This window comes from Pagrus major, chromosome 12 (assembly GCF_040436345.1).
Source record: "Pagrus major chromosome 12, Pma_NU_1.0".
Taxonomy (NCBI): domain Eukaryota; kingdom Metazoa; phylum Chordata; class Actinopteri; order Spariformes; family Sparidae; genus Pagrus; species Pagrus major.
The window spans coordinates 26,302,450-26,317,243 of record NC_133226.1 but is presented as its reverse complement, the minus strand read 5'-3'; the positions used below and the strand labels follow the sequence as shown (position 1 = coordinate 26,317,243).

At 39.3% G+C, this 14,794-nt stretch overlaps 1 protein-coding gene across 1 annotated transcript; it reads right to left on the bottom strand.

Annotated features, from left to right (window-relative positions):
- Positions 1-662: 662 nt before the first annotated feature.
- Positions 663-11,448, bottom strand: bcl7a (BAF chromatin remodeling complex subunit BCL7A). Its single transcript, XM_073478327.1, has 6 exons — positions 11,281-11,448; positions 8,351-8,432; positions 7,970-8,066; positions 6,838-6,987; positions 5,786-5,889; positions 663-3,521 (listed from the first exon to the last, which is right to left on the bottom strand). The coding sequence occupies exons 1-6, from the start codon at positions 11,370-11,372 to the stop codon at positions 3,447-3,449; spliced, it is 600 nt and encodes a 199-aa protein (XP_073334428.1). The 5' UTR covers positions 11,373-11,448; the 3' UTR covers positions 663-3,446.
- Between the last annotated feature and the right edge of the window lie 3,346 nt (positions 11,449-14,794).

Here is a 14,794-nt window from a genome sequence, read left to right as displayed (position 1 = left end):
TTTTAGTTTTCACAGTATAACACTCTTATGTATAGAAAAGTTTAGGAGACACTTTAATGTTTCAGGAAACAGACAAATAAAACTAGAGACCATCTCACACCAGTCACGACGCCCGGCAACATGTTCAGGACCGACCCATGACTACTCAGTACTCACGGGTCAGTTTGATCTCAACTACACACCTGTCAAGTTTCATGACTGCATCGTGCACAGTGAGGCGACTGTGCTGGCAAGATACTCGCTATAAAATGTATCTACAGGACCAACACACACACACACACACACAGACGGACAAGGTAACAACAGAAAAAAAAAGTTAAAAAAGATAAAGATGATAACAGACGAGGCGTATAATAGTGTAAAAAATTATTCGGATAATTTTAAAGGGGCACTGTGTAGTTTTAGAGAAGAAATTCAGACTCAGAAATATTTATTTTTTTCCATAAGTTAATAAACAAGCTGTTCTCAGAGGAAAATAAGGTCCCAGAACACTGTTTGAAGCTAGAAAGGTGGCAGGGTCCGCCACATATAAACAAAAGTAAGACAGTAAGAAATTGTAGATGATGAAGATCTTTCTCCTCTGATTAAAATCTCTTCCTCAAAACTACAGACTGCTCCTTTACGTCAGTACTTCAGAGAAACACTGAACACAAAACACCAGAAAAGTTTTTGTGAATTTTATTAAGAAAACAAACCATTGGACATGATAAAAACCAAGCACTACTGATGGAATAAATAAGTCAAACCAAACCATAAATCTGTACAAGATCTAAAGTGAAACAAAATGGTCCCAAGAAAAAAAAGAAAGAAAGAAAAAAAAAAAACAACATACAAGATTTTATATCTCACAGCTCTTTTTTTTTTTTTTTTTAAACACACAGTTATGAGCAAACTATAAGCAATCGGCTCAATCAGGTGAAAGCTACAACAGAAGTGAGATTTTGTTTTTTTTTTAAACTGAGTGTACATAATGCTGTTTATAACTGTTAATGTCAATACAATAGCATTTTAAGTTCCAGCGCTGCTGGACTGGGAATGAGGTATATGCTAATCCATCCTCTAAACTGAGACAATTGTCATTTTTTATTTCTTTTCTCTCCATCCATGTTGAACGCTGATTTGCTGAAAATCTGAAGTTATTCCGTCTCTACAGCCCCCGTTAACGTCGTGAAGTCATTGGTTTGTGATTCAATCGATTCCAATCCATAGTCACAAGTAAATATCGATTAATGAAACTAAATCTTACATGTGTGAGGTTGAACATTAGAGGTCAAAGGTCTGAATCCGTACGAGAAAGTTCAAGTAAATTGCACAAAATCTGCACAAAACCAGGATGTCGATGCCACACGTGTATGGATTCAGCCGATAGACAGCACCTTGAAGGAGGATTAGAACCAATGTTTGAGCTCAAAGACTGGACCCTTCTGTGTGGAGCTACAGAAACATGAAGGTCGGAGATAAGTAGTGATACACAGACCAGAGATGAGAAGAGACGGTGGACCAGACTGAAAAACCAGTTCCAGCACCTGGTCTGGTTCTACCGAGTTCACACTGAAGCGGACTCAGACCAGGTGAGAAGGAACTCTGACTCGTGAGGTTTGCAGATTTTTTACATTTCCAGAAGACAAAACCAAAAAGACTTCTGGGTAGTGTTCAAATTCCTGTTTCCAACTGTTTTTAAAGGAATAGTTCCACATTTTCATCACGCTCTTGCTGAGAGTTAAGTGACAGGACCGGTTCCACTCTCACGTCTGTACGGGAGTTACGAAGCTACATCTTAGCTTAGCATAAAGACATGATGCAGGATTTTTAAAGGCGATTTTTAAACACTATGCGACTGATGCCTTTCACAGTACCACGAGACAAGTTTGGTTTTCCTTCTGTGTCACGTTCAACGTTACAAACACCAGAAAACAGGAAACAGAAGCTTCGTTTCTCTTTCAAACTCGGCACCAACTGAACGATGTTTCAACGCTGCTTCAATAAAGACAGATGGAAAAGTATTTATGCGGCGATGTCGTCATAACATCACAAACATTAGCATGTACGCCCGGCTGTCACGTCTCTATCTGAGTCCTGATTTTCCCTTTTCTTACTGAAGACAAAAGCCAGATGCTAGCGGCTCTATTGTCCAGTGTGTAAAAGCAGTATTTGTTTCCTTTGGACAGGACCAGGCCAGCTGTTTTCCTATTGTTTCCAGTCTTTATGCTAAGCTAAGCTCAGCTGAGCGCCTCCTGGCTCTAGTTTAACACCAAACGTACAGACACAAGAGTGGAATCAATCCTCTCGTCCAACTCTCGACAAGAAAGCACAAATATTTCCCAAAATGCTGAACTATTCCTTCAAATAAAAAACAAAACAGTTGCAGTTGAGTATAAATATTGGGTAATACTAATAAGTGATGATTATAAGGCAAAGAAACAAAACAAAACATGGCACCAAAATTGTAATTCAAAACCTGCTTGACCTAAAATGTGTATTTAAATCGTAGCAACTCAAGGCACACCTTCAGGACCTACGCTACCTACGCCTGTCTTCACTACTTATCCAAGAGTTTATCTTGACCTGTACCGTCGTCTTCTTCTTCTTCTTCTTTTCTTCTTCTTCTTCTACGAACCACAAACTAACTCACTGTGATAAACATGTGAATGGAGAACTTTTCATGGATAGAGAAAAAAGACTTCCACTACAGCAGCAAATCTATCTGTGATCGATTGTGACATACCATAACAGTGCATTGACCCTCCTGAGAAAAAAACCCTAAACATTTCCTAAACAAATATAGAACATTAGTCTAACAGGAGGGAGGATTGAAGTGTCGTGGTCTTAGGGTGGAGGTTCCCCCCCGCGGCCGCTGATCTGAGACCAGGTTAGCCTCTTGAGTATCCTGAGCTAAACCGTTAGCAGTTCTAAAAATCGGTCTCAGAGCAGCGACCGGGATCAACCTCGTCCTAATCTCAGATCCCCAGTGTTAACTCTTTTAGTCACAGATGCAGGTCAGGGTTTGTGGTCTGGCCTGGCGGGTGGCCCGGGCTCGGCTGACGGCGTCGCCCCTGGTCACGGAGGGGATTGCAGCCCCGGGTTCAGAGCTTCTCTTGGCATTAGTGAAAAGTGTGGAGAACTGGAAGGAAGCACGGAGGGGACCAGTGAATAGAGGTAATATCCATTCTCCCTCTGTGGCAGAGGAGTGTTAGGGCAAAGGTGGCAAGGTGGAGGGGAGACAGCCGTCAGGAGGAGGAGGGGAGGGAGGAGAGGAGGGAGGAAGAGAGACGTCCATTCTCCCTTTGGTATAGTTTGGGTAGAGAAGGGAAGGTGGAGGTAAGAAGAGGAGTGGGAGGAGAGCTGGTGTGTCCATTAGCCCTAAATTATCTAGAGTTAATGGAGGGAGGTGCAGAGGGAGGGAGAGGAGGAGGGTGAAGGAGAGAAACGAATCAGCCCCCAAACATTTAACTCTCCTCAAAGTCCTGAGACGAGGACTCCAGTTTGCTTTTCTTGCTTGCCGGGGCCTCCTCCTCTAGGTCCTACGAGAAGGAAGAAAAAAACACATGAGAAATGGGGCCTGTTCACGCCTGGTATCAATATTTGTCCGGAGTGATTTACTGTAAAACATTTGCCGAATTTACAAGAAGGCCCAAATAATTAAGAATTTGTCAGAGACAGCATGTCATAACATTATTAAGTTCCTCCTAACTCAACAACTCATAAAATCGGACGTTTCTGTAAGGGAGTCTGGGAACTTCCTCCAGGGCTGACAAAGAAGTAGCCTGCGTTGGTTACAGTTTACTGTGGTTGTAAAATTTGACATATTTAACTCCAATAAAATGTCTTCTTTCATAAATTTAGTGTTAACTGGTGAAATCAGTTGGAACGGTGCGTGGTAGGTAAGACACACTGTAGGCACAGAAGCAGACAGGCGGGTACAGCGATGCCGGGACATCCTGACACGTTTAACAAAGGAAAGAAACAACTTAATGTTCTGCGTTTAATGCTGAATTTACAAGAAGGCACCAGTGACTTGAAGTTTGCCACAGACAGTCTTTCACAAAGTTTATAATGTTTCTCCTAACTCAGCAAAACTCTTACAAAATTGAGCGTTTTTGTAAGGGAGTCTGGGGACTTTCTCCGTGGCCGACAAAGAAGTAGAATATATTGGTTACGGTTTACTCTATTTGCTACATTTGTCATGTTTACATAGTGTTTTGTATTTAAAGCTAAATTAACGCGGAGGTAAGAATGATTGAGAATTGCAAAGTTGAAGTTATTCTGTGTAACAACTCTCAAAATTATGTAATTTGTAAAGGGAGTCTGGTGATATTGTGGTTACCAGTTCAATGGCCAAGACGACTTTAACTTAAATTAAGACTTTTTAACACCATGTCACCATATAATTCAATACCTTTTTTTAACAGTGACATACACTGAGGTTTGTAAGTGTGTCGGGAAACTAGTAGCAACAACAACAACACACATACACACATGCAGACACGTGCTCAGAGGACAGCGGGTCCCTGCGGTCAGTCCTGTTGTTATTCACGGTCCTTCTGTATCTGTGCGACTATAAATATCCATTCAACATTCACCGAGTGCCTGAGGGAAACATACATTATGGCTGCAGTCGTAGAAGTGAAGTCAACACTGGAGCAGCAGTGAAGTGACATAATGTTGATGTACTGGACTTGTATTCTGTTTATTTTGTCCTGGTTCTTCTGAGATATCTGATAAAGAGTTCTGTTTGTGGTTCTCACAGCATTTTAAAAATGTGAGTTTAAAAAGATAAACAGCAGCTTTGCTTTCCAGGAACAATATCCTGACTACTGTGGTTGTTTCACAGAGCGAGTACGACAGAAGAAAGACGTGTTGATTTTTTTAATAAAAGAAATCTCCTGGTCCTGATATATAATCTTGTATGTTGGGAACATTTTGTTTCACTTCAGATCTTCAGATTTTGGTTTGACTTATTTATTCTTGGTTTTGATCACATCCAATGGTTTTGTTTCCTTGAAAATAAATAAATTCACAAAAACTTTTCTGGTGTTTGGTCGTCCTTGAGGACGGAGGTCTGATAGTCTTGTTTTTCACAGCTTTGTTTGTTGGTTTACTTTATGTAGCTCCTCTCAGTTCTGGGTCCTACAGCTCACTGCATGGCTCACCAAGACTTCCTCCATCCGTTTGTTCATGTTGGCCTCCAGACTCTCATAGTTTTAGTTAATTCTGGTATCATTTGTAAATAAAAATAATTTCTTTTTGCAAACGTGTTCTCAGTTATGGCGTCCTCTTGATATGCTGCTGGTCACAAAGTCGAGCCAACCGGAGGGAAGAGCACCGTGTTACATCGTCCTCGGTACAGGATGTCTCTGATTTTGTTTTATTCTCACGTATTCTGTGAAGCTTATTTTAACCTTTTTTTTTTTGGTTTTTTTTGTAATTTGGGTGAAACAGTCATCTGAGCCATTGGCTTCTCAACCTGAGGGATCGAACCCTCGAGGGAGTCGCAAGTAAACTTTCAGGGGTCGGCAGATGGTTGTGGAGAGAAAAATAAAATACCATATTTTCGATTGGAGAATAGTTTGTAGATTTCATCGTCTGTCCCTCTGATATGATTTGCCTTGAAATAGATTTTATTAAGTGCGTTTATAGAGTCAAATTTATTTATTTAGTTCTGATTGGACACAAACACAAAAAACCCTCTTTTTTCATTTCAGGATGTTGTTAAAAGTCCCGCTGCTGCATCATTGACAGCGTGGACGACCGAACACATGAGGAGTGAGTGTGGACGTGCTCGTACCTGAGTGGCTTTACTGTCTGAAGAGTCCTTCTCCCCTGAGGACAGACTGTCTCTCTTGGCACTTTGTGCTCTCTCTGAGGTCTCTGATGACGGGGTGGTCTTACCTGCAACACATGGACACATCAGAACAGGAGCACACAGTCCATTACAGCTGCTGTGCTGCAGTTTCTGACACTTTAATGACACAGTGTGGTCGAGTGAAGTAACTGCACGGTAACATCAACATACTGAGACGTACATTTACTCAACACAAGATCAGTTTAGTTGAACCACAGTGAGACAAAATACAAAATTTAATTCCTTAAATAAATACTGTAAGCAAAAAAGCTCCATAATTCCTCCTCAAATGAGAATATTAGCTGCTTTTCTTCGTCTTCTTTGATAAATGTTCTCCTGGGATTTAATTTTTGGACATTTAATAAACCAAACAGTTAATCAGTCGCTAGCTGCCGTTGTACTTTGCAGACGTGGAATATGAGTGATATCTTTATCATATCTATAGGGTGACGGCTTCTTGTCCTTCAGGCATGATCATGTTTTACACATTTGAGACGGTTCCTTCAGACATGACGGGATATTTAAAGAAAGGCATATCTGGCATGCGAGCAGAATAAAATTTGAGTTATGTTTTGAATGTTTTGAACTAAGAAATATAACCTAGCGATATATTTGTTACAGTACTTTTATTCAGGTGTATAAGACGTGAACTCTCTCCGTTTATTGTGTTGCGGTTAATCTTAACGTTCAGACTCAGAGAGAGTGCCGTCTAACTCAACCTAAAAGAAGGTTGTCGGTTGAAGTCTCGAGGGAAACGGCGTGACCACAGCTGTGTCCCTGTGTGTCTCCAGTATTTCACAACAGGGAAGTCATCACCTCAATGTTCTCTCAGTGTGATGTTGTTTATCTCAACGTTACTGACGGAGATAAGAGAAACAAAAACAGGAAGTGGTTCATCATCCACCTGATCAGCCGTACTGACACGCCACCACCTGCGACATGTCAGTGAGGAACTTGTTTACAGGTGTGTGTGTGTGTGTGTGTGTGTGTCTCACCCCTCTTGCTGTCCGGGCTCTGGTCAGTCTTGGCCTCGCTGCTCTCGCGGTGGGACGCGGAGGTGGGCTCTGGGGTGGGGCTGGTGCTACAACTGTTTTCCTGTTTCACTGGAGACGAGTCGGCGATGGAGCTCTGGTTGCTGTTGTCATCTAACAACGACAGAAAGAGAGAATCACTTACTTCAGTTGGTTTTTGTCATTGTGAGATTGTCAGACATTGATCTTTGACACAAAACATTATGATTTTAATAGTTTAGTATTGCATTAACAGAATTAGTCTGACTTGAAGGTGTCAACTTGCATGGAAGATACATAAAACCCCTCAAGTGTGACGAGTACAAATGACTAAAATGCAAATTCTTTGGTAATAAGTTTAAGAAAGCAAAATGTAACACTTCTCATCTCTGTCCTTTTTCCAGTTTCAAAGTCCACAAAACATTTCTGGAGCTTCACAGCAAAGTGTTGCAGCATTTCTCCTAAACAACTGGAGTTGCTGGAGCTGGACTTATATAAATATGGCTCCATACTATGGAGTAGTATATGGCGCCATCGTCTGGCGTAATCCAAGTCTCAGAAAGCCCAGAGATCCCAAACTGATTCGAAGAGACATTATTTTCACCCTTTTTAAAGCCAAAATCGTTAGCATGCAGCCCGTCTGAAGTGGGTGCACAAGCTTGAACGTGCTTAAACGTTAGATAGCGTTGGGCGTGATGTCTGCCGAAATGGCATATGATGATTAACACATTGAAACACTGTGATGGACGACAGCATCATTGTTTTTTAAAGACCCTTGATGTGCTGTCAACACTTTTAGCTCAGCAGCTACACTGAAAATTTCATCTTAAAAAGTGTTTAAACAATGTCTCCTGCAAATCAGTTTGGGTTCGCACTGGACGAGCTGTATGGAGCCATTTTATGTCGTTTTTGTTTTTTTTTTCATTTTAAAACAAGTCCCCAGCTAATTCAGTTTTCAACGCTGTTTTGCTGTGAAGCTCCACAAATGTTTTGTGTGCCTCTGGAAAACCTTTTTGGAGAAACATGCACTGGGATTAGACGTTTCATGGCATTTGTCAACAATAACAAATAACAGAGAACATCACCAGCTCTGTCCTTTAAGGCTTTCACCACCTACCATGCATGTCCATCATCCCTGGAGAGGAGCTGTTCTCTGGAGTCGTCAACTCTGAGCCGTATTTCTCATCTTTGCCCTTCTTCTTGTTCTTGTTCTTCTACAGAGAGGAAGAAAATAGCGTTCAAACACACAATAGCTTCGTTCAAAAGCAATCAACATGTAACAATGTGATGTACAAAAACAGCAAAACAAAAACTCCGGTGGAGCTCTGACAGCGTGTTCAAAAGAGAATACATTACGGAAAATATTTTGCCCTTGAAAACAAAAGGCTGGACATTTTCTTTTGTCTTCCAGCACCTGTTGAAACAGGTGGTGACGCTGTGTGTTCTGGGTGCGTTTATAATGACATTTTATATCACTGAAGAGGGAGCGAGAACTCACATCATCTGATTTGGGCTCCGTCACTGGCACCCACTTGTAGATGCGGAGGGACGTGTCTCCAACAGTCACCCATTTCTTCTCCCTGTGCAGGAGCACAAACCAAACTGACTCAAAGAAAGACAATGAGGCCACAGACATGATAACACAGACGGCTGTAGATTAAGACGCTGTGACGTGACGTAAAGAAAGAACAAAACAGTTCCTGATGAGCTCTTATAGTGATAGGACTTTAAAAGTATTACTCTTAGGGCTAATAAGTTAGCCATTTAGTCTAGAAAATGTCAGACAATAGTTAAAAATTGCAAACACAATTTCCCAGAGACAATTATTACATCAGCAAATTACTCGTTTTGTCCGTCCAGCAGCCTAAAACCCAAAAATATTTCATTTACAATGATAAAACAAAGAAAAAGTTATTATATTTCAGAGCCTGAAGTTACTGAATGTTTGGTATATTTGCTCAACTGAATCTGTCTGTGAACAGAAAACATTGTGATTAACACAGCAGGAAACAATCACGTCATAATAAACAGACCCTAAATCACTACTAAATCCCAGAGACTCAGACAGAGTCACACTACAGCAGATGAAATACATTTTAAGACATCAGCTTGGGTTTTGGGAGACTGTGACAACATTTTAGAGACCAAAACGTGTAATTGAGATAATAACAGGCACATTGACTGATAATGACAATTTTAGCTGCAGACCTGAATTATTTGGTCTACAAAATGTCAGAAAATAGTACAAAATGAACTTCACGTTTCACTAAAGGTTAAGTTCACATATTCAAATGTCTTGTTTAGTCCAATTTAAGGTCCAAACTCCATAATAGACTAAGACAACCAGCAAATATTCACATCAGAGAAGCTGGAGCCAGAGGATTTATGGCATTTTTTCTTAAATCAGCGGACAAAATGGTTGATAATTTCATTTTATGATCAAGCTGACAAATCGCTTCAGCTCTAAAATCGTTATGTAGAGATATAGGCACACTAGAATTGAACAACAGGATTAAGTTATGTGATAGCATGTGATATAAAATCAATATACTTCTAAGTGCTGTATAGTAGGCAACAGTTGCCTACTATACAGCACTTTATTACCATGACCTGGATGAGAACCTTCATCAACAAAATCAATATGATAATTCTGATTAGGGAGCCAACTTACAAACATTTTCATCCATCATTTTCTGATTGATTCAAATGATCTTTTGGTCCATAAAATGTCAGAAAACAGAAATAACAAAATGTCAATCACATACTCAAATGTCTTATTAATCACAAATTCTATTATTATCAATAAAATATTCACATTGGTGGAGCTGACACCTGTGAATGTTTGGCTTTAAATAGGTATTAAGCATTAAATAATGATCAATGGACTAAACTGATGCTGGATATTATTCATAGATCCATTAATTTATTAACTAATCGATCAATTGTTTCATTTGTGTGCTGTAATGATGTATTCTACTAATTACAATAGATTAAATGTAATTAGTAAATCACAATTACTGTAAAATTGTACTTAGGTACAGTACTTGAGTAAGTTTACTTAGTTACTTTCCATTACTAAGTCAGCAAATAAACTTTTTAGCTCATAGCGTTTATTGTATTACTCAAGTAAAGTACAGTTATCATAATAAGCACAATACTTGAATATATGTACTTAGTTACTTTAGATTACTGTCTTTAAGTCAGGAGTAGCTAGTAGCATTTAGTGTTAGCTTAAGTTACAGCAACAGTAAACACACATTTTTGATATAAACATATAAAATGTTAAAATAAAGTAACTACAGTTGTTGAATAAATAGAATAAAGTATTTATCCAGGAAATGTAGGATTATTACTCCAAATAAAATGAAATTAAGTATAGTAGTTGAGTAAATGTACTTAGTTACTTTAGATTACTGTCTTTAAGTCAGTAGTTAATGTAACTTTTAAGCTAGTAGCATTTAGTGTTAGCTTAAGTTACAGCAACAGTAAACAATTTCTCGTGAAACGTCTAAAAACGGTCGAAAAATGAAACAATATAAATCAACACACTTAATCTAATGTCGTCCATTTGTAACCTGAAAGTAAAAATATTCCGTGTAAAAAACATTTTATTCGTTTAAAACCACAATAATCACAAGTCACACCAACTTCTCCTGACTTTGACCTGGGGACGTTTGATTAAAACACCTGATAACAAATATCACATCGATCCCTCCCTCCTCCCCCCCCGGGCGGGGTTACACACCCGAATAAACAACATCAGTGTTAAAACATTCTAAATTCCGGCCGTCGAAGGTGGATAAAAGTGTGTTTTTTCGGCGTTCAGACTGAGTCACTACGTGTTCAGCCATGCAACTACTGTAGCCTACTTCCCCTCTCCCAACCCCCACCGCGCCTCCCTCTCTATCGGACCGAAAGGGCGACTCAAAGCGCTTAATTTAAAACTCCGGACGGACTAAACTCCTCCGACTCGAGAGCGCCGTCGTCAAATTGTTTCCAAGTCGACACTTATCGGAGGTTTCGGTCCTTTTAAAACCCCGCCGCCCGAGCCGCGAGGCTCAGCGGCGGGCAGCAATGGCTTCATGTGACTGCATCGAAATGGCTTCTGGGTTCAACCCTGGCCGTTAAAACCAGCGAGAGGAAGGAGAGGAAGCAGCCAGAGACGCCGGGTACATGTTGTGTGTCGGCTCCCGGCGGCACAGACGACGGCCGGGGCGGTGCACCGCGCTAGTGCGCCCCGGTGCACCTGAGCCGCAAGTACATCTGCCGCGGATCCCGTTCAGAAATTGTCCTTTTTTTTCTCTTTCAATTTCATCCCTCACTCCGTCTCGCTGCTTCCCTCTCCTCCCCCAACAAGCGAGCCTTTTTTTCTCGTGTTAGATAACGAAGCCCGCTTTTTTTTTTTTTCTCCCTCTTTCTCCTTCTTACCATTTTCGTACTTTCTCAATAGCGGCCATAACCCTCTTGATGTCATCTTTCGCCCTGCTCCGGGTCTCAGCTCGGACCGACCTGCCCGACATTGCCGCGGTGGGTATAATATTTTTAAAGCTCGCCGGCAGTTCAGACACAATGCAAACAGTAGAGCGCACAGAGGAGCCACTGCGCCTGCGCGGACCCGATGTAGCAGAGAGAGAGAGAGAGAGAGGGAGAGAGAGAGAGAGAGAGAGAGAGAGGGAGAGAGAGAGGGAGAGAGGGGAGCCTGGCTGCAGCTGCACCGCGAGCATGAGATGTGTCTCCCTGCTGAGTGTGTAGCAGAACAAAGAAAAGGCTGCACAACAAGCACGGACACACACTCAGGGCTTCACCTCGGTCCGAGTACAACACAAGTGTCACATTGGTGGTGATGCTGCTGCTGCTGCTGAGGTGGAAGTACACAAGTGTCAGTGTTGTTGTGAGCACATGCAGGACTCACACTTTGTAGTTTTTAGGGAGGAAATGTCAAGATCTTCATTGAAAGATTGTTTCGTGCATGACTAAACTGAATAAACAAGTTGTTTTGTTTTTTTCTATAAGTCAATAAACAAGCTGTGGCAGGGTCCGCCACATAAAAACAAAAGAAAACATCTACATTCCTTATTTTTTTTTATATTATTTTAACTATTCATTTTTCTCTAAACTCATTTTTTGTTTTCTTAAAGGAGCATTATGTAGTTTATTAGAAGACATGTTAATGAGAAGAGAAAGATTTGCATTTTTCTGCCTAAACAAACTAAATAAACAAACTCTCTTTTTGTTTTCATGACTGAATAAACAAACTGACCTTAAAGGACAACACAGTTTATACTGTTTTTACTTTGTTTACATGTGGCGGACCCTGCCACCTTTCTAGCTTCAAACAGTGTTCTGGGACCTTATTTTCCTGCTTGTTTATTCACTGATGGAAACAGTTTGTTTACCTCATTAATATTGTAAATATTAAAATACTGAGTTTAAATTTCTACTCTAAAACTACATAATGCCCCTTTAATATGTCCTGTTTCTTTAATCACTTTGAATTGCATTTTCATTTGTTTGAAAGCTGCTATATGAGTAAAGTTTGATTGATTGGTTGAATTAATTAATAGTCAAATATTAAAGGAACAGTTCACCCAGAAATTAAAGTCAGTGTAGGAGAACAAAGAAAAGGCTGCACAACAAGCACGGACACACACTCAGGGCTTCACCTCGGTCCGAGTACAAAACAAGTGTCACATTGGTGGTGATGCTGCTGCTGCTGCACGACACGAGTATCGGTGTTGTTGTGAGCACATGCAGGACTCACACTTTGTAGTTTTAGGGAAGAAATGTCAAGATCTTCATTGAAAGATTGTTTCATGCATGAATAAACTGAATAAACAAGTTATTTGTTTCTATAAGTGAATAAACAAGCTGTTCTCAGAGGTAAGGTGGCAGGGTCCGCCACATAAAAGCAAAAGAAAACATCTACATTCCTTATTTTTTTAATATTATTTTAACTATTCATTTTTCTCTAAACTCATTTTTTGTTTTCTTAAAGGAGCATTATGTAGTTTATTAGAAGACATGTTAATGAGAAGAGAAAGATTTGCATTTTTCTGCCTCAACAAACTAAATAAACAAACTCTCTTTGTTTTCATGACTGAATAAACAAACTGACCTTAAAGGACAACACAGTTTATACTGTTTTTACTTTGTTTACATGTGGCGGACCCTGCCACCTTTCTAGCTTCAAACAGTGTTCTGGGACCTTATTTTCCTCTGAGAGCAGCTTGTTTATTAACTCATGGAAACAGTTTGTTTACCTCATTAATATTGTAAATATTAAAATACCGAGTTTGAATTTCTTCTCTAAAACTACATAATGTCCCTTTAATATGTCCTGTTTCTTTAATCACTTTGAATTGCATTTTCATTTGTTTGAAAGCTCCTATATAAGTAAAGTTTGATTGAATGGTTGAATTAATTAATAGTCAAACATTAAAGGAACAGTTCACCCAGAAATTAAAGTCAGTCATCATCTCCTCCCTCCATGTTGATGTAAAGTCAGGTGAAATCTCGTCCACAAAACATTTCTGGAGCTTCACAGTAAAACAGAGTTGCAGCATTCTGCTAAACAACTGAAGCAGCTGGAGACTTGTTTTAAAAACAACTGGGAAAAACAACATAAAATGGCTCCATACAGCTCGTCTGGTGTAATCAAAGTCCTTCAGAAGCCCTGAGCGCTCAAACTGATTTAAAAAGACGTTGTTTTCACCCTTTTTAAAGCAGAAATCTTCACGGTAGCCGCTGAGTTAAAAGCGTTTGAAAGCTGCGAATGAGGAGAAAACATATTTTCAGTTTGGACAGTCACTGAACTTCTCTTGTCAAAATGTGGATATCACACTGATAAACAAGCCAGTTACAAATCCTATTTTGTTTCATGATGCAGTGAGTAGTTGTAGTCAATCTACTCCACAGCTTGAGTGAATCGTAATTTAAATGATTATGTTGCCCTCTGGTGGCATAATTAAAAACTGCACACAGTGATTTGTACCCAAAACTGTCACAAGCTTTCTTTTATCCAATCAAATAAACTTTAGCAACAACTGACATTTCTGAATTGAATGATTTACAGTTTATTTTCATCTTTCATGTTTGAATGTTTTTTTAAAAAATCTTTCAATTATACATTATAATAATTATATATGCTGCCAACTTTATACAAGAGGTATAAAAACAGTCATATCTTAAAGCTTTCTTAGCCTTTTTGTTCTACACATCTTTAATTAAGATGTTATAGTTAAAGCAGGGCCTGGATCTGGTCCACATATCCAATCACATTTGGATTTGTGGGTGTGAAAGTCCTCCTGTTTAGCAGTTACACATTCATTTATTAAATGGTTTATCACATAATGTAGTTGTACGCAGCTGTAAGGACACATTGTTTGTCAACAATTATAATCTCTCCCAAAACATGTTTTATATAATTAAACCAGTGTTTCACTCCTCTGTTTAGACAGCTATGTTTGCCCACAGGAGGAGTTATCGCTTAAATACACATGAATCTGCCTACAACTACATTATAATGGGTTATTAATTAAATGTTTGTATACTGCTTATAAATGTAAAGTAGGGTAACTTAAGTGTTGCCACATTTTCTTTGAATAAAACTTTCTTTCTTTCTTTCTTTCTTTCTTTCTTTCTTTCTTTCTTTCTTTCTTTCTTTCTTTCTTTCTTTCTTTCTTTCTTTCGTTTGTTTGTATGTTTGTTTTTAAAGCTACTCCTCCTGATGTCCACACAAGTAAGAATGACATCATAATATAAAACAATCAAAAATCCAAGGCAATAAGGGAACAAAACAAATGAACGACATAAAAAAAAACTATGAATATTACAACTAATAGCTACCAACACTACTGACTGAGAAAATTAAATAAAATGAACATTTCAAACAAAATCACAAGAAATAAATTATTTTTTTCTCGAAATCTTTCCAACAAAATCC

Coding starts and splice junctions, on each gene's coding strand:
- bcl7a (XM_073478327.1), bottom strand. CDS start 11,372: ATGTCGGGCAGGTCGGTCCGAGCTGAGACCCGGAGCAGGGCGAAAGAT. Junction 8,067..8,350: donor CGGAGCCCAAATCAGATGAT/GTGAGTTCTCGC, acceptor TCCTCTCTGTAG/AAGAACAAGAACAAGAAGAA. Junction 6,988..7,969: donor AGGGATGATGGACATGCATG/GTAGGTGGTGAA, acceptor TGTCGTTGTTAG/ATGACAACAGCAACCAGAGC.